At 31.1% G+C, this 21,169-nt stretch overlaps 1 protein-coding gene across 1 annotated transcript; it reads right to left on the reverse strand.

Moving 5' to 3' along the window:
• Positions 1–4,181: 4,181 nt before the first annotated feature.
• On the reverse strand, positions 4,182–20,856 carry MS3_00002929 (uncharacterized protein). Its single transcript, XM_012936782.2, has 3 exons — positions 20,696–20,856; positions 6,150–6,391; positions 4,182–4,588 (listed from the first exon to the last, which is right to left on the reverse strand). Exons 1-3 carry the CDS (start codon positions 20,727–20,729, stop codon positions 4,433–4,435), a joined length of 432 nt encoding a protein of 143 aa, XP_012792236.2. The 5' UTR covers positions 20,730–20,856; the 3' UTR covers positions 4,182–4,432.
• Positions 20,857–21,169: the final 313 nt, after the last annotated feature.

The following is a 21,169-nucleotide window of genomic DNA, read 5'->3' on the forward strand; positions in this document are numbered from 1 at the left end:
ATTAGTTAGCTGCTCATGTAACGCAACGATAAAGTTTAAATAATTAATACAAAACACTAAGTGACTAAATGTTTTCCCTACTCATACCTTACTTGACATCTGTGTCTGATTGGATTTAACCCGGTCATATTGTTGAAATGATAATGAACAGACAATTACTAGAAAGTAACTGGTTTCAAAGCTCTGTGTCATGTAGATAAGAATTAAAATTTGATTGTTAAATTATTGGAAATAGGAAAGATACATAACATATCAGAAACTATTAAAGGATAAATATTTTTGGTTTTGTGTAGTATACTACCCATAATTAACATAAACTATGTGATTAATGTTTAGCATAAATACACGTCAATCTAAGCCAACACATCACGTCGACACAGTGAGAAGAATACGTAGCAAAGAATCTCTGTAATACTAGTATCTGTGATAGCTAAATAATAAACAAAGAGGTGATTACTAAAGAAGGAATGAATTCAAATGTCAAAAAGTAAGAAATAATTTTAAAGCTCAGTATATGAAAAAAAGATAATGAATAGACGTGCGTCACCAACCATTCATCATGAATATCGCTTATGTACCAACCAAATGATCTGCTGACACCAACAATAAATGAGTTACTAGTATGGGCTGTGTAGATTATTGGATTTCGTTAAAATCACAAAGGGATGTAAGTTAGACCACCATTGAAAACCTGGAGGCACTAGACAGCCATTTTATCCTAGTGAGGCACTCTTTAGCAGTGTGTATCGACGACCACACGACCGGAGATTGAACACAGGATCTCTTATCGTGCGCACAAACGCTAGAACTCTACACAACTGAGCCGTCATCCAATGATGTACAGGTTTAATTTCAATCAGTTCACACTATCTTGCGACCACCTTTCACTGTTTTCTGTGAGTACCTTTCTCACATCCGACAAGGTTAAACTCCACTGGTCAAGGCAACACAATAGAACTATGGAAATGTTCTGGGAGCTAATCACTAATGACAACATGATAATTATCAGTGTGGGTTTTGAGGATTATTAGATTTCATTGAAATCACGAACCTATTTATAAGGGTTTTTGAAACGATGGCTTGCCTTGGTTTTGTTACTCCTATATGTTTTTCAGCTTAGTCCTACACCAGACAGCCATGAAGTGGTAATCAGTGTTTCGTCTTTTATATTATATCCCCTTTCTACTTTAGTCTATAAAACCTCAGTCTTCTACAGGCTAATTTTGCTGATACACAAGCACAAATATACTATACCCGTTAGTGAACGCCTAAATTAACACTATAACAAATAGAGTAGTCAATCTTACATAATTTGTTTTTATTCTTAATTATAATCGGTATTTATAGGTCAGTTTATGTTTCATATCATGTGATTACGTATCTCTCACAACTTCCCCAAATAGACTAGACAAATAGGATAATGTAAAGTAGTGGTTTACACGATTCATTTCCTCATGTTATATTTACATTTTGTAATAGTCTAAAATTATCTTTACATTTTATTGACGTCTGTAATTCTTTTAACTTCATATTTCAATGAATTAAATTCTTGTAAATACTTGTTTCAGTAATCAATAATATTGAACCGTGTTTATAGAAGTGATGAACTGTGAACGGCACTGGAATCCAGAACGTACATTTCAAGCTTGCTATAAGATTGGAACATTGATCATTACAATATAATTCGAATATGATTTAATGATACACATGTGATTTTATTATCATAATTAAAATTAAGTGGGTTACAAAGTAATTGGAATAACTACAGTGTTCTGACTGATTATTTGTCCACAAAATTCAGTCACAATTATCAAGTTATTTTTCAACACTCAGAACCAATACTATATGAGTTGATTATCAAAGATGTCACTGATACACATGATAAAATGATATCAGATAACAAATTTGATTAATCGACAATGAAAAATCCCAAAAACTAACCATTTACCCCTCTCTTATAAAATAAATGGTTCGTGGTCAGCAGTGAAACTCAGGGAGCTTGTATCATCTTATTTGGAACTTGTCAGCTAAATGTACTTCCGCCTCAGTTTTAATGTTCAAATTAAAATTTCTAACCGTTCACACGATTATTATTTATTAGAAAACACATTGTAATTAAATATTTACTTATTTAGTTGAAGTAAAACTGTGGTCAATGCTACTTATGTTTATCCACATAAGTAGTATGTATCGCCGATCAGAAGAGAAATGTTTGTCAAAAGAAGGTTTAGAAGATTTCAATGAAGAAAACAGAAAGGGAAGTAGGAGGGAATCGATAATTAGAAGAATCATGAAGGATGTAAAGGGAAATTGATGGAAGATTTGCAGATGAAGTAGTTAATGTATGGTTTTTACATTTTACTAAAGAACTCTGTAATTTTGCAATGAATAATAAATTGATTACCCTCACCTGAGTGTCCTTTCAAGACAAAACCACTAAAATAAAATAAAAGTTTGTTCTTGGAAAGAAAAAAACTTCTGAAGTTAGTAGATCAACTCATATATTCTTACATCGTACCTATATAAAATGCATTGGTAAGGACTGTTATGGTTTTGATGGATAACACAGTTTTAGGTGACTTAACTTAGTGATTGTCAATATTGTTTATTGTATGGATCATGAGACTAATATGATGTCTTGTTCTATTGAAAAGTATGTACTATGAATTTTATTACATCAAAAACATATAATTATTATTCAGATAAGTGTAAAAAATATTTGTATTAGGGTTAGCAAAAGAATCCTACTGTCAATTATCAGGTTGATTAGTATTTAACTATGACTTATTGAGAAGTTTGAGTAATACATTGCCTATCTTAAGTTTATTCATGATGTTTCCTGGTCTTGGGAGAAGATTGGAAGAAAGGTCAATAAAATATTAGGTAGCATTACGTTTGGTTGGATAAGTTACATGTTATTGGTTCAACAAGACTATCTATTTCGGTAATATTTGGATTTTAATTATCTAATCTTGAAAATCAGTAAATTTGAAGTACATTTAGCATTTAGTTATTATATTGTAGTTAATATAAAGAAACCTGTCTACTTCGCATTTATTTGAGTTTTTATAATACTGAATTATTTTCAAAGTCCACACGTTCTCATTAGTTTATACACTTAACATTTGTGTGTTTAAATATAATGATCTTTACTCATATTAAGTAATTCCTAAATATGGAGTCAGTAATGGTATTTTCAAATATGACACCGGGTCAAATGATTTTGAACCTTACAAGGGAGTATCCATTCTACAGGGACTACTAATAAACCCCAATAATGAGTGTTAAATAAAAAATAATCTAAGTTCAGTATTTTTTTAGAATTACCGCTAACTACATAATATCATAATTGTTGGTATTCACTACTGGAAGATCATCAAATGTATGCGATGTCAAGTCTCTTCGGTCAGTGGGTACAGTGAAATTAAGTAGGTAGATTTCATTCTTAACCAAAATATATACCACTGTCTAATACTACTCGGCAGTTCATCAGTATATGTTACATATACATGAAAGCACAGTTTTAAGAAACAGTTTATGAACATTATTATCACATAACTTGATATCACCATCTCATCATCATCAGAGAATTTCGTGGAGATTTTAGTGATTTAATAGTCGAATTCATGGGCCAATTAAAGCTAGACCACCATGAAAAACCTGGAAGCACTGGACAGTCATTTCGTCCTAGTATAGAACTCCTCAGCAGTGCACATCCACGACCCCGCTCGCAGGATACATTATCACCTCGTAAAATGATATTATTTTCAGAAAAAAATGTTTCATAGTTTTTCATCTAAACATTTGTTTAATTAAAATGTTTTCACTGTTACATAACTCTTATTTCTCTGTTGCTCAACTGAAAACTGATGAGATTTCGGCCTCATACAATCCAGTTTTTAAATATACACCTTCAAATTGTGTGTTGCAATTGGTTGGTATTATTTAAGAAATGAGTTACTAAAAACCAAGCATTTATCCAATATAAAATCTGTGTATTAACTGTTATAAGTATTTATCATTATACCTATATAACAGTGATCTGATACACAACACATACAAGTGTGCTTGTAATTTAATGCGTGAATTATATGAAAATTAGAAGTGATTTGGAGAAAGCGATATAAGAAAAATATAATTTTATTAACAGATAGATATATGTATATATATACATAAGTGTAAGACAAATGCAAAACATTGTATAAGCATCTAAAAAACACACACTGAAATCAAATACAGGGTGTATTGTGACACATGGAAAGATTTTCTGAAGTTCACAAGTAAAGATAAACGATTTGTAATTATACAAATTGATTATTAGTTAGGAATTATTAAATTGGTCAATTACAGCTTCAATAAATGATTCCGCTCTTATTAAATGTGCCATATTTCATCCACTGGTTTTATACAAAATAAAAACTAACTTATTCTGTTATATTCCACCTAATGGCAGTGACATATTTAAATCTTTGGCTAATTTCTTTGTTTTTTCACGTACAAAATTTACTGCATCATCATGATTATTGACTGGTATTCCCTTGATCATTAAACGTTCAACTTGTTGTGCAAATTTCTCATAGTCATATAACTATGTTTAAAAAAAAGTAAGTAGTCATAATTAAAAATATGAAAATTTCGTGACTATTTACCATTTGCTACTGAATGTCGGTTTAAGTAGTAAACGTTTACATATAGTTCATTGATATTTAACTTTATAGATTATTTTCAACCCATTTTTTGATCACGTAATTCTTTTTTAAAAAAACACAACTAGATTCACTTGGTATTGTTTGGCTAGTATCTTCCCATTGAAGCGAATTGTACTGGGTTCGAGTCCCAGAGTGAACATCAACTATGAGATGTAGGTACATCCAGCTGGCGAGTTTCAAATAGGACGAAACGCGCGTCCTGGATTCCACTGCTAGACACTATCCATCACTGCCTACAAAAAACAACTAATTTTTGTAAAAATTCATCTTATACATCAAATGGAAGATCATGTTTCTGTGTATTCAATTAACTCAATTCAATGTTCTTCAATTTGAATAGACAAATGATATTTATATTTCATCTATTGTTTACCGAAGGACTGGGGAAGGAATTCATGCCATTTTACTCATTATAACAATTGAAGGAACATAGATTGAATTTTATTTTTAAACTAATGAATTTTGTATACGGTACCTTTGATTTCATTTAGAAAATATTTCAGTGGGAGTTTTGAGATTAACATGAGATTGATGTCATCGGTTAAATAACATTGAAAAGTATGACGTGTTTCCCTGGAGAGATTAAAACTGTTAAATTATGCATAAAAGATGATAGTTTTAAGTTACTATAGATAGATTTCTTAAAATCATCTGAATAAATTATAATATTAATTATAGTGAATGAAGTTTAAAACGTTTATAAGTAAAATTCACTTGCAGGCGTTCCAAACTATATTAAAAACGATTTGTACATTATTAACTAATTGCATAGTCTAAATCAGTATTCTTTTCTTTCTGTGAACATACATGTATTGTTTATATATGAGACTTAGTTTGAATAATCTCTCGTTCTTAAAGCTAATGCCTCAGTGTTCCCTGGATTTTTAAATTGATTTTATTCTCATAATATCATGGATCAAAATCCGAAGCGCACGTTTCGTGCTTTTGTGAAACTCATCAGCACACTAACGTTAGCGTTTGTATTGAAAAAAGAGCTAAAATTCATTGTTTCAAACCACAAAAACGTTGTAAAATGGATGTCATGTTAGTTGTTAGCATGTTATAAAAGAACAATAATTATCATTAGTTGTAAGGATATGGGTTTTAGCATTATTATTATCAGTGGATGAAATCACGAACTGATCAAAATTGGTCCTAATATTTAAAAACTATAGGCTCTTAAAACTTATGATAAATATCAGATTAGTTGAGCATATATAGGTTCATATAGGTTCAATGGTTCAGTAGGTGAAACTTTAACGTTATAAGTTCGAAAGATTGAATACAATTATCACTATGAACTACAACTCTATACTACTGGTATATTCAATAGATAATTCCAAAACAAGGTAGAATGCATATCTCAAATACTAATACTATCTCAAATCCAAAAAAATAAAAAAATAAATGTCATCGAAATTAACTATAGTGAGTTCTTACCTGAGCAATAAATATACATGAACTTAAACATGGATAAACTTCAAAACAAACCATATCATGACGTAGATAACGTTCATAACAATGACGATGTTCTAAACAACTATATCCTTTAATACGACCACATTTATGTATTTCATAATAGGCCCATCGTTTAGGTCGGTAACGTTGTATTGTAATATTATTTGTATGGATTGGCAACAAATCAACAATAAATAATTCTAAATGAATAATTAAGAAAACACCTAAAACAGATAAAAAGGTTAGTGAAATTAAAGCATAGGAAGATTTAATCTTTTGGAAAAATGAAAACATTTGAATCATGAAATCAAATAGTTCATAATAGACAATATTATCGTAGATAAGTTTGTTTTAAACTATGATCAGTGTTGATTACGAATATAGTCAAGAATTTTCAGTAAGAGTATAGTTCAAGGACAAACTTACAATAACCGCGATGAAGTTCGGCTCGTTGTTAATCAATCAGAAGACAGGTATTGTAAGTAAATAGTTTTTAAAAGAATATTAATATATTGGGTGCACAGATCCTATATGATTAACGAATCTATTGAAGTATATATATATATATATATATATATAATTCCATCCAAGTGGATATAGAATATCAGTCCTCTCGAACCGCATTAAGGACATAGAAAGATTTAAAGGAGTTCTCATATAATCTTTGGTAGGTGGTTTAAAATTAGGGTTAAGCATTTAGGCTAAGCGATTCATGGTTAGGGTTAGAGCTGAAATTTAGGGTTTTGGGATAGGCTTGATTCGAGTGTTACATATAATTCATTCAGAAAGAATCGAGCCCATGATGCCATTAATATTATTTTAATAACTTTATAATGAATTAAAATATTTTTTCTTTATAATTCTGAACACCATGGTCACTATACAAAGTTATTTCTGCTGCTTGTTTACCATAATATACGACGAAAGTAATTCATTTTGAAATTTGCGTGAAATCTCAACAGTTATTTAGTAGACTTTTACCGGCTCATTCTCATACTACAAGTTAACTATATTTTCAAATTGAATTAATAGTTTGTTAAACAGTAATTTTTAGAGTGGCTTCGATGAAAGAACCACTTAACCTACGACTGAAAGAACTCAAACTTGGTACTCACACCCATGATAGCAAAGAGAAATAGCATACATTTTGTTTATGCTAGAATATAGATTTCTTTAAGGTGACAGAAACTGAACTGAGTCTTGCGAACTACTAAATTACATGTATTATCCTGCCACTTCATCATACTTTTATTGTAAACATAACTGTATCACGCAATAAGTGAATTATACATTTTAAATGTGTATGTTTGTAAGTAAGAGGGATCAAACAGAAACCATTTTGGGTTCATGGAGAGTGATTAGCTCTAAGCACCACCAGCCCAGAGTCCATTAATGAAGTGATTATTGGTTAATGATAGTCGCAAAATCTTGAAATAATCACGTACTACAACAATATTTTACGATAACAACATAAAAGCGTTTCTTTGTTCCAGGGCTCCGTAAGCTCTAAATAAAGATAATATGTGCGAGAAAGTATACGAATGTCAACAATATCAGTGCTCATATACATTCTGAGCCGAATTAATACCTATCTACAATAATGTATATTTTACTAACTAGGCAAAATTAAAGAAACTTATTGTTTGATAATATCCAGAACCATTACATTCTTTAAACAAGTTTTAACTAATTTCAAACACAGTAAAATGACATATCCTGTTAAATAAATACATGGTTAGAATTCTAGATAATAATCAAACTCTGTCGGTTATTGAATTGGATATGGTTACTAAGTTAGCTGAAATAAAATTTATTGTGCATGTATTTTTGTACCTAAATAAATAGTGCCAGTCGAAAAGAAACCCTGATATACCATTGACTGAACAATAACAATACATAATACTATTAGCAAGGGTTTTGATTCTGAACTCAGTAACTCAGTGAATAACATGGTAGTGTTAAAAGCGAAAGGTACTAAGTTCGAGTTTTAAAGTTCAACAGTAACACTAAAATCCAGGTACATTAAACTGACATGTCCCAAATAGTAAGAAGTGACAGTAATGTATTCCATTGTTAGCCAAAATCCATCTATTCTAAATTATTGATATATGTTAATAACACCAAAGAAACGAATGGATCTGAAAAGTTGTAGACTTTTTCCATTTAGTAAAATATTACAAGATATCACCACTAAACTAACAAATCGATAAGATGTAAGTTGAACATTCAATTTGTTTTTTTTTCTTGAATACTGAACAGAAATAACTAATAACTACTTAATTCTGTAGTGAACAGAACACGGGTTGGGACAATCGAATTATATTTAACACAAAATTATAGAGTTACTTGGTAAAATAGAAAATCCATACTATAATACTTAATTTGCAAAATGATCAATAATTGTCTCGAACTTCTTTGTTCTTGCATTTCCATAATTGCTTTCTATTCCCGTTCTTTCTTTCTTGCTCTTCCCTTATCTTCTGCTGCCAGACATTACATTCCTGACTCGCGTTATATACTACTTATGTCAATATAAGTAGCACGTACCACACTTCCTTTACCACACAAAGTACAAAGTATTAAGTTCAAGTTGTAGAAATAACGATAAACCTATTCTGTTATATTTCCAAAGTAGATACATCTTTGAGAACTGTATATTCTACTGAGAAGAATTCAATAACTGAATAAATATTATCATCTTGTGTGTGTGTGTGTGAAACTATTTAAATTGAAAATTATGAATTATTACAAAATAACTTGAAGTGTAAATATAAGGACATTAACATCAACTTTATTCATGAACACAGTCATTAAACTATTTAAAAAAGGCTAAAGCCGTACTACTAAACTTATTGCTTTTACACAACCTTAACATTTAGACCCGAAAACATCATTTATCATCTTAATTTTAATAGTTTTATCACTGATAATTCTTAGAGGATTATTGGAAATCAAATAATCACAAAATAACTTTAGAGATAATTTACAACTATTGATCTGTACGTCAGACTCGTGGTTATATTCATTTAGTCTTTAGTTCTGATTTGATCCTATCAATCTAACCGTATTGCAGTAACTAATCTAAGTAAATGAACATTGTATGCACTGTTAGGTGGTTGGAGAAAGTAAACAGGAAATCTTGAACCTGGTTTTTATGTTATTTGCGATTTGTCAGAAAAGTGTACTTGTAATCTTCAGGGAACTGGTGCACCCGTTGATATTGCTTTCGTGTAAACTGGTTTCTTAATCCAGGACATTACTATTGAGCTCTTCGGTCCTCAAATAACCACTTATAAGAATGACATATAAGCAACTAATTGACCAATGAGTAGTGACCAATGTCATGAAATACCTAAACAGACCATTCATAGAATTTTAGATTGTTAGACTGAGTAACCAGTGCTTGAATCCAGTGATTCGTACGAGGTTTTAAATGTTCCTTGCTGAAAAGTGTTAAATTACAAGACATATGGTTCTAAAGTGTTGTCCTGACTATTTATTCATGGTAACTTACAACACTATTCACCAATAGCACTATACCTGGAAAAATCACCACATTATTAAACATTGATGTACATACGATTATTATAGAACTAAGCGACCATGTTAACTGAAAATAAATCATATCACTGACGATGCTTTTTAGTTCTTCGTAGTCCGAGAAAGCCATTATGAATAACTATTTATAGTTATCAGTAATCAATAAGTTAAATTGAATGAAAAGCTAAAAATTGTCTATGAATTATGCGTTTTAGAGAAAAATAAATCCGACTTTATTTTACAGATGGGGTGGGGCTGAAGGGTTAAAATTATTACTTATTCCATATTCTAATCTGGTTTTTACATCTATTGTATGCTTTCAACTAATTAAGAACACTAAGACAAACCGTATCATATTTCATTGAATCTTTTTTGCTTTTCGTAAGTTTTAGTTTCTGAATCTTGTAAATATTACTAATAATATTACGAGTAGTATATTTTAGTTATTCTTCAGCTCTTAAACTACAATCATAGTATAATTGTCGTTTACCTTCCGTATCAGAAATGCAGTAAACATAAGAAGTTAATAAAAAGATGCTAGACAGAAAATAAAAGTACTTTACAGTAATAATACTAATAATAAATATCACACGTTTTAAATTAAGTGTAAAATTATCTAAAATTCTTTACAACCATTAAGTACATTTTTTTAATCATTATTATCATCGAAAGTCGATAAGTTAATATATATAAACTCACGAATTGATCTAAGCTAGACCACCTGGAAGCTCTAGGCGGCCGTTTCGTCCTGGTACGGACTCTTCAGCAGTGCGCATCCACGATCCCACACGTGAAACTGAAACTCAAGCTCTTAACCTGTAGACCACTGAGCTGGTATTCATGATCTTGCGCAACCGTTTATCCATTGTCCGATGTAGATAACTGCCTCACACCCAACAGACATTGGACTACACTGGCCATGGCTTCTCACTACAACCCAAGAAATCCATCTCAAAGCTAGTCACTAATGAGCATATGATTGTTATCAGTATGGGGATCATGGATACGTACTGATGAGGAGTCGCATACTAGAAAGAATTGGCCATCCAGTGCTTCCAGGTTTTCAGTGGTTGTCGTGACTTTAAGTCCGGCTAAATACCACGTGATATATTTGCCAACGGAAATATGACTTATTAAAGCTTAGTACTGTGCTAAGCCAATGACGTTCGACTGGTATGAGCAGCCTAGCATCCTTATTGGTCCTTTGTTCTCGTAGTCTGTTCAGTTGATTCCAGAACGCCAACAGCAGCTCCCATTATGGGAATAATTCATTTCAAACATACTTGGTTTATATCCCAGCAAAACAGGCCATACCAAACCATAAAATAGGAAATAAGATTTGTAAAATATCTAGTCAAAAGTGGCTGTGAACGTGGGAGATCAATTAATAAACTGAGTATAATTTAAAAATAGTAAGTCAAAATAAAGTTTATAATAAGAGGAATATAGATATACATAATCTAGTTACTGAATAGTTATACAATAAGAATAGTATATATAATATTAGTTCATTAATAGTTCTCAGAAGTTACCCATAATTTAATCTTTACTAGGATATAACAGTGGTGGTCTAGCTTAGATCGGCTCGTGAATTCAACTGTGAAAACATAAATCCCAATACTGACGTATACAAATGTATATCTATAGATACCCGCTAAAAAACAGCTACAAGTTGAATACGATGGAGTTCAAGGTGGAATCAGCTTACCTCAAAAAACATTCAAAAGCAATAATCTAATAATTTTCTCTTACCAGCAAATGTATTAACCATATTGAAGTGTTTTTGCCTGCACTTTGAAATAATTAATTATTCAAAATGATAATATGATAACTAAAAGATAAACATGTCAGTACTGTGCGGAGATATATAGCGTGTAATATTATGTGAATATTGTACATCGAACTCCAGTGACTTCGTATTGTTTTATTTGTTACTGGATTTGAGACAAATAGTTTTTCAATCATTTCATATATTCTACAACTTTAAACGTAACTGAATTCCAATATCTTACTTGATTATTCCATTTTGATTATTATGATAAGCATATTCTTCATTAATACAATTGAGTGTTCTATTTAACATAGTCAAAAGTAAACGGCTATCATGAAAGGATGATTTCTCTCAACTCTGCTATGGCAAAATGAAACTAAATTGTAATGAAGAAAAGTGATGAATTTTATAATTAAATCCCTACTCATTTGGACTGAATAAATGCCAATAATCGCAGAGATACTGCATGTATGACAATATTGGACGATGCTAATATCGGGTCACATAAAGTACAATAATTAGAAGACAAAATGAGGAGACGACAGCCATTGGGTGGGACAGTGTATTTGAAGGAAACCAGAAGCAGGTAGACTTGAGACGTTTAGAGTGACTATCTAGAGTAGGAGAAATGTCTCACATGGGCTGTACCGGTATATTGCTACGACGTTTCACTGACCACCTTCAGCCTTCAGTGTCTGTCAAGGCTAATAGAGTCACTACCTAGGTGAAGTACCTACAAATCTATTTATTTTGGATAGCTGTTTAGTGATTTACTTGATTTTTTAGTTGTCACTTTCCTAACTATCGTACTATTTTACAATTGGGCATGCTCTTCTCTTTATTTGACACCTTATGAATAAAACTCATCTTGGAGACCTTCTACGGTCATTACTGGTCTCAATCTGGGATAAAAAAGTAAATTGGACACAAGGTTAGCGACCCCATACTTTAGAAAAGAACCATGCTAAAAACACGTTTATTGATCAAGCTGGTTGGGAATTTTTCAAATCTAGTTTACCGCCTAATAAATGAATACCTACTATTCGAGCTTATCAAAGTATGGTAGAGAATAAACTATTGTCTTGTTCTACATAAATAGAAACTAAGGGTCATGCTAAAATCACAACTTTCTTTAGTCGGAAGTAATTACGCTCTTAATAATGATTAACTCCAAAATAAATTCACGATTTTCAGTCGAATAGTTCCGATACATATGGACTATTGAATGCGAATTCAGTAGTTTAAATGTATCATAGTTGTTACAAGATTTAAACTTGTTAAATCGAACTTCTTGTAAACTTGTGGATGCTTAATGCCCAAAAAGTTTTAAGCTAAGACGAAACAACTGTTCAGTAATTTCTGGTTCAAATGATTGTTTATTTGAAGTGGATCCTCGTGGACAATCATTTTCAAAGTTTTTCATATTCAAAGAACCTCCATTTTCAACAATTCCGAATTTATATTATCTTGCAAAATGTTTCTCCTTGCAGTCTAAATTATAAGCCTATGGAATTCTATATGCCAGTCTGTTTTATCAGAAAGGTCATGGCTTGCGAAAGTGATGGAAATATCACTACTTTGCCACGAATACATTTTCCTAAAAGCCTTTTGAATTTCATCTATGTATCTGGAGGTTCTAATTTGTGTAAACATAATTCACATCTATAGACTTCTAAAGCTCTAATTGTCGGTTAGTCAGTGAAACATGAATGGTTTAAAATCAGGGTGTAAAAGTTAAAATATGCTAGACGTCAAAATCAAGTCCGTGAACGAATATAAACAGATAAAAATCCTCTAAATACTGTTCAATATATGAAGTAAAGTATTCAAAATGGTGTCAGCTCTCGTCATGAACTACCTGTTAGCGAATCATTAAAAACTGGAAAGAATCTCATTTGAATTCAGTACTCATCATTAGTGTGCGCAATTATGACTCTAGAACGGACTGAATCAATGACAACTTTTGTGATACAATATCTGTCCTATTACTTAATAGACAATATTCTAAATCTATTAATGTTAAAAGTCGCTTTGAAATCGGCTCCAAAAATATGGATTATAAGTATGCTTAGTGAATTTCAAACACTAAGCAAAACTTGACATACATTCATTAGTTTCGATTTCCATAAGAATCAGTGAAAATATGTTTAGTTAATTGAACTATGTATTTTACATGAAATGCTAATTGTAGTGGTAGAAAAAATAAATTAAAATAATGGATTTGATATGTCAATTTCTGGTTTGATCCAATTTATCACATGCTTATAACAGTCAGTTTTTCTGATTGACATTCATTATTTCTTTGTTCAGTAAACATATGAACTCAAATTATAGTCAGTTCATTTCACAATATTTAGAGTATGTCAATGTTGTTCATAATATCTCTTACGTGTTGGTATACACATCCTATCATTGTTGAAAAAGAAATTACTGGTAATCAACACCAGCCATCCTCCATTTTATAGTTTTTTATTTATTCCCGGTGTAAACCTTACATGACTGACATCAGATTAATTTACTGAGATTAGTGGGTATTTACTTACTTTATGGTTGGTTCATAGATAATCATTTCAGTAATTCACTTCAAGTATTTACTAAACAAATCATGTAATATGTAATATGAAACATAATTTATAATAGTGTTGTTAGACTCTCATTTCTTAATCATAAATCAAAATAAACTATCTCAGAACTAACTTCCATGCTGAATCTACGCTTCCAAGGCCAGGACGTGAAGTGGCATTAATTATTACGTTATGTGAAAGGTCTAGTAGAAGATTACCGGGCGTTTGTTTATCACATGCCTCATGTTGGTTAAGTTATTTATAGAGACTGCTATTCAGAACCTGTTGTAAAACCAAAAAAATGTAACATAAAATGCAGTCAAACCCAAGAAAATGCATTATATTTCTGATTATTGAAAGTGCTTATTACTTAGCTCTCATTCTTGCTAAATTATTGAAACAGATTGTTAGGCTATTGTATTTGTTTTATATTTCAATAACTGATTGGATAGTTTTTTATTTAAAAAAAACTGTTCATAATTATAAATAATTACGGAGTGATATGAGTCGGGTTACCATTTAAATCAATTGAGAGCCAGACAGTAATTTATTCTAAATAGCTATGTGCATAGTATTGCGCGACTATATTCCGTTGTCTGTGGTAAATAATTGCCTCACATTCCACACAGTTAAACTCCCCTGGTCAAAAGTTCTCATTAGAACTCCATGAATTACCACTCGAAGCCGGCCAAATATTACTAAAGTTAATAAATTTATTTAAATTATATTTCTCTGTCAAACATATTTACAATGGTTATTAAACTGTATAAAAAATTTAAGGGTAAAAGAAAATTCCCTTCGTACAAACGGCATATATTCTCTTTAATCTACAATATGATTGTAAACATTCATCATTCATTAGTGTACAAAAAGAATTATTCTTTTCACTACTAAACAACAAACAAAAATGCTATTCTTTTTAAAGTAAAATAGAATAAATGCTTGTTATTTAAAAATCCATAGTACAATGGTAAAGGTTACATCAAACGGTTAAGTTTAAATTTCTTAGTTAAATCATCAATGTTAAAATAAAAGTGAACGACACTAAAAGATGATATTGTAACAGAAATCCTTCATCTTCCTCACTACATATATATATATATATATATATATATATATGTATATAATAGACAGTCCAAAGCATATTATCAGTACACGAACATTTGATGATAGAGGGACAACTAGTATCATGATATCCAGTTCTGAATGACACTAAATTTTCCTAACTCTTCCCTAAATTCAATCAGTCAACACTTTGATTCGTAAATCACGATGATGATATATTTTGATGAAAGCGAGACCAATCAACTTCAGTTATCTCACATGAAAATTAGAAGATCAAAACATATAAATCGCCACTTGAATCTCAATAATACGACTGTCCAATTTGTTATTTGAGTTCGTCTGTGACATAAATCACCTAATATTCTCGGCGTTTTTATTGAGAAAGTGAATACCGTATAATTGTGTAGAATCATTTAAACACTGGTTTTCAAGAAGTGTGAAATTTACATTACTGCTAACTAAAGACATATTAACAAAAAATCTTTTTGATTTATGACACATTTTATTAAAGTTTGATGATAAAACTTCATTCAACAAAGATAACTGAATGGTTAATAGTCATTCTATGATGTAAATTATAAAATATTAGAAGCAGAGATGGATGGTGGCTAGCAATGGAATTCAGAACGTGCGTTTCCTCTTATTTGGGACTCGTCAGCTGGATGTACCTGCATCCCACAGTTGATGTTCACTTTGAGACTCGGACTCAGTCCCGTTCGCTCCAAACTCCACTTAGCCACTGATTTCAGCTGACGATTCTCGAAATAAGACGAAACGCGCGTTATGGATTCCACTGCTAGCCACCACACATCTTTGCTTATAATGCTTGTGAATTAAGCAATATCGAGACAATTCACAGAGTGTGCACATATGTCAATAAGAGACCGATCAATTGCAGTCCTAAACACCAATGGGAAGATTTAAGTAAACAATATCAAGTGAATCAGAAGAATAATTAATCACTAATGATGACAGTCATAAACGGTTCATTCGAATACTTAACCGTGCAGTAATCGAAAAGTCTAGTCGGTAGAATTTTATCAAGACAGATATTTTCGAATAATGTTAACAGAGATTTCATCAATTTAATTAAAAACCATCCGTGACATTGGGAGATGGTTATGTAGTATTACTGCTTAACTGAAGTTAGAAGTGCAAACCATTAAATCTCAGTGGAGTCAAGTTTAGATATTGGTTTCTTAATTTGAAGATCTTGAGATTCGACACCTAAAAAGAAACAGCCGCCCATTACTTCCTGATATTTGTATGATAATGATCAGTTCGTGGTTTAAACTCCAAGGTAAAATAGTTTCCCTAAACCCCTAACAACCACTTTGGGATTAAGATGGTCACTATTTGAAACAATGAACAAGGGCTATGGTACATTACAAAGTAATTGATATTCAACATACTTCTATCCGATGATTTAAAGACAACTAGTCAGTCCTGACTCAAGAATGTCTTGAAGTTTACTCATCCTGAGATTCTGATTTTGTAACTTTCATTAATGCCAAAATGGAATGAAAAAGCTCTCCAGTTATTCCTTGATTTCAAATTTTTTAGCTGACGTTAGTTCGTAGAGAAAATCGCTTTATGCTATGTGTGACAAGAAAATCTTCCATAGGGATACAGATGAAGGTAAAAGTCATTGAAAGAGTTATATTCTATGGCTCTTCAAGTATAATGTGAACTGAAATTAAACAGTTCATGTTAGCATATATGCGTCCTGAGTGAATTGCCTTTTCATAACCTTTAGTTACAAGCTTCAGTATTTTTTTATTTGACTAGCATTCGGTCTAGGACCCACATTTGATCCTATTCGGGACGTGTCAGGTGGATAAACGCGTACCTCAATATCAATGCTTACAGTAAGACTCAGACCTTATACCTTATTGCTTCAAACGCTAATATTCTATCCACTTATCTACTGAGTCGAGATAGCCACTGTTTTATTCAAGATGCACAAATGGTAACAGCCTGTCCTATTACGGTTGAATATCAGTTGTGGGAATACTTAAATCCATATTAATTTTGACATAACCGCTGATCAAATTCACTCCTATCAGAACTCGCTAGGTATGTGGAGAACGAGTTGGTGTTTAAAGTGTAATAACACTTAGTTCGAGTCGTAATGTAAACATGATTACTGAAATACATGTACATCCAGTTGATAAGTACTAAACAGAGTAAAATGCTGTTAACGGAATACTAAATACTGTTAATATATGCAGTATACTCATAATTCCCAATTTATATCTAGGTTTTAAATAAAAAACGAAATAAGTTTGCCATAGACATGACGATTCTATTTTCACTGTTATTTTGGACTTATTATTAAATTTTATTATTGAATGATTATTCAATATTGTCATCACTATTACTAGTTAGAAAAGTGATCTCTATTTTCATGGGTTAACTGTTGCTCCATTTGTGTCAATCTGACCATGCTTATAAGTATATTACTATTATTTTCATCAACAAACATGAATAGTAATTGTATTTTGCAAAAAATATGTATCTCAAAGAAGAAACAATATTTAAGTATGTTATCTTTAAACTAGATGACTAGAAGTAAAACGGTATCAATACATAGCTCTATTTCGGTAAATCTTGTTGACTGTGGTCATATGGTGGATAATGTCAAATAATGTCGAGCACCCTGTCATATACCTTCGTCATTTCCTAATGAGGTTCAATCCCGTCTGCTTCATAGGGCAGGAGCTATCAGGATCCGAACCTATAATCTGAGTTCATATGTTCAGAAGAAATTCACGGCACCCCTGTCCCATCCATGGCCGGTCATGACTTATATATTATTAACACAGTTTAGATTACGCAACTTCAATAATTTTTGTGATGATTGTTTTAAAGTCGATTTACCCAAGTTTGATCTTCTTCCTATGTTGATCAAGTGATTGAAACGTTTACGTAATTCATTATTCTTTTTACTAATAATACAGCTACTATTCAGTACAGTGAATAAATTAAAAAGTTTTTTTTTCATTTTGGCAGTAAATTGTTGTTGTGGACCAATGATTCATGGATATTTAAATTTAAATGTAAACTGTTTTCATCCCGTGACCTATATACATGGGTATATAATGTATTTCAGTTTGTAGGTAGTAATTTACTCGGACTTCACTCTGTCAAGGTGAAAATTTTGATTAAAACAGCTGATTAATATCTTCAATAGTTAACAATATTTGAAGTATTGCTAACGATTATTCATTATAATTATTAAAGTTAGTCCACATTAAGTCATTTGCAACAGTGCATTTTGATCACAAAAAAGTGACAATCGAATTTTTCGCTAATTGCCTCTAAAAACCTAAAATTTCAATATAGTGCACGCTATGTCTAGTCAATTAGACTAGTGATCACTTGATCAGTAGGATTCGATTTGTGCTAAAAGAGTAAACACCCGTGATATTAGGTAACATATTATGATCAAACAGTTACTTGTGTCTGAACCCTATAGGAGCTCAGTGGTAAAGTCCCAGACTCCGAGACTAGAAGAATAGGATATAAATTCACAGGGAGTGTCGACTCTCTTAGTATTTCAGGTACCCCGACTGATGAAAACCGACAAGTTTGAAATTCATTCCAAGGCTCAGTGTCAAACATTTCCAACCAATTAGCACCCCCAACAACTAAATTTATACTAGAATAATGTATGTAGACATTTCAACCTGTTCTATATTAAATGCTTTAGTAAGTTGGTGTTTCAATTGTGAATCAAATAATTTTTGAGCCCCCAATAAAAGATATGTGTTTGATATAGAGATCTGTTGGCATAAATATATAAATAGTGAATCATCATGATTGAATTTATCCAAACAAACTTTACATCAAGTTCTAATTTAAAAATAGAGTTTAATTCACACACCTACACGTTTGATTCATGCATTTTTAATTGTACATAAAGATTTTTTCTTAACATAATATCAACTTTTGTTTATTAAACTGTAGGGTATAAACAAATGAACAGTTGTTTAAATGTTAAGCAGTTTTTTTTAAAAAAATTCTAAGAATTTCGTTGACGAAAAGTGCCAATTAAAGAATTTAAAAAAAAAGAAGAAAATCTTTACTTCATACTTCATAATTGTTGAATTCACAAGTTGATCTTAGCTAGACCACCTTTGAAAACCTGGAAACATTGGACGGTCGTTTCGTCTTAACATCGCACATGTAGAGTCGTGGATACACACTGCTGAGAAGTTCTATGATGGTCTGACTAAGATTGACCAGTGAATTTCACTGTTAAAATAATACAATCTCCACAAACTTCTATATTCATAATTATTGCCCAAACACATTAAACTATAGTCTCAGTTAAAGGTTAAATAAGTTTTTGAATGGAGGTTTTTAAAATTTTATTCAGACGAGTTCGAATTCATTAATTTATTAAACTGATACCACCTTATCACCACTGTGAACTATACACTCAAAAACTCTTCAGTGACAGAATAACATCAATAGCATACTAATTAATGCCAGCAGCAATAAGTTCAACAGTCTTGAATGAATGTGACAGTTCAAATATCTTCATAAAAACAAGTACTATCAATATTGTAAACACTTTTTTAATGAGAAATGGTAGATTACATAGAGTTTAAATCCATGATAACCATGAAATTCTTTCTTCAACCATATAACATGAAACAAAGTATAATATATTCTTATTTAAGTTAGTTTAGTTGACTTCTTCAAAATAATTTATCTAGAGCTGAGGCCTACTCAATATGAGATTGATTATAAACAAAATTAACATGTATATTCATGTATATTAGAGTAAAGCCTGATGACAGTCTAATTGAAAACAATTGTTCGCTTATATGTGTTGTTCTAAGTTTCACAATGGGAATCTTTAATATTCTAAAACTATATTTGAACGATAGCAAAACTTATGCAAATAGATGTGATCATTTTTCTTCTAATTGTAAAAATGAATAGGTTTGAGAGATTAAACCACATTAACTTTAAAATTCACTGTTAGGAATCCAACAATTCATTCAATTTTAAAATCGACAATAAGATGTTTTAAAAGTGTCTCCATGGCTGCCTCTACTTAAAATAAGTTGCAATTAACACACTAAACAAAGCCACAATATCTCGTTCATAGAATCAATCATTATTTTGTTTTAGGCAGAGATGGGTGATGGCTATCAGCGGAATCCAGGATGGGAGTTTCGTGCCATGTGGAACTCGTCGGCTGGGAGTACCTACATTCCAGTGTCGATGTTCATTGTGGGAATCAAAACCAGTACCATTCACTTCAAACGCCATCCCGGGGTCCACTTAGCTACTGAGTTCAGACAACCACTAACTATCAATCGCTGTCCTAAACGTCAATGGGAAGATTCAAACAACCAACACATAAATGAATAAATTATTGCTTTTCAAAAGTTTATTTCAAACCTGTAACTGTTCAGTAATGAAATAACAGATTATTAAAACAAAATAAACACCTCTGTAGAAATGACAAACTTTCTGTAGACATCATTAGATAAGCTTGCAGAATTCAAAAAAGAAATAAATAAATAAACAATTGAGTATCATTTTTTTTCTTTAAAAAATATACTACTCACTTATTACTGTTGTGTTTGTTGACATATTCCACATTATTATTCGTTTTTATTATTGTTTTTTTTAAATTTTTATCTTTTCCCAATTCAATAAATTACTTAATTATATTTGAATGCAGTCTATTTACTAATTTTTAATTGACCTTGTATCTCAATTATAAATTAATTGTATTTAAGAGAATATATAATAAATATATATTTATATATACACCCACACTAAAGCATGATTGGTTAGTCGATAAGTGAGATATATATATTTCATTTTAAAAGTATAGTTGGGAAATTAGTTAGAGAAAATGATCTACCATTGAAATCATTGCAGTATAACTATGATGATGATGATGATGATGATGATGATGATGATGATGATGATGATGATGATGATGATGATGATGATGATGATGATGATGATGATGATGATGATGATGATGATGATGATGATGATGATGATGATGATGATGATGATGATGATGATGA

Source organism: Schistosoma haematobium, chromosome ZW, assembly GCF_000699445.3.
Source record: "Schistosoma haematobium chromosome ZW, whole genome shotgun sequence".
NCBI classification, from domain to species: domain Eukaryota; kingdom Metazoa; phylum Platyhelminthes; class Trematoda; order Strigeidida; family Schistosomatidae; genus Schistosoma; species Schistosoma haematobium.

What these genes read in the sequence shown, in the direction of transcription:
- MS3_00002929 (XM_012936782.2), bottom strand. Translation starts at nt 20,729, where the DNA reads ATGTGGAATATGTCAACAAACACAACAGTAATAA. An exon ending in AACAAACACAACAGTAATAA is followed by an intron (nt 6,392 to 20,695) that starts GTGAGTAGTATA and finishes TATCTGTTTTAG; the next exon opens with GTGTTTTCTTAATTATTCAT. An exon ending in CATGTATATTTATTGCTCAG is followed by an intron (nt 4,589 to 6,149) that starts GTAAGAACTCAC and finishes TTTTAAACATAG; the next exon opens with TTATATGACTATGAGAAATT.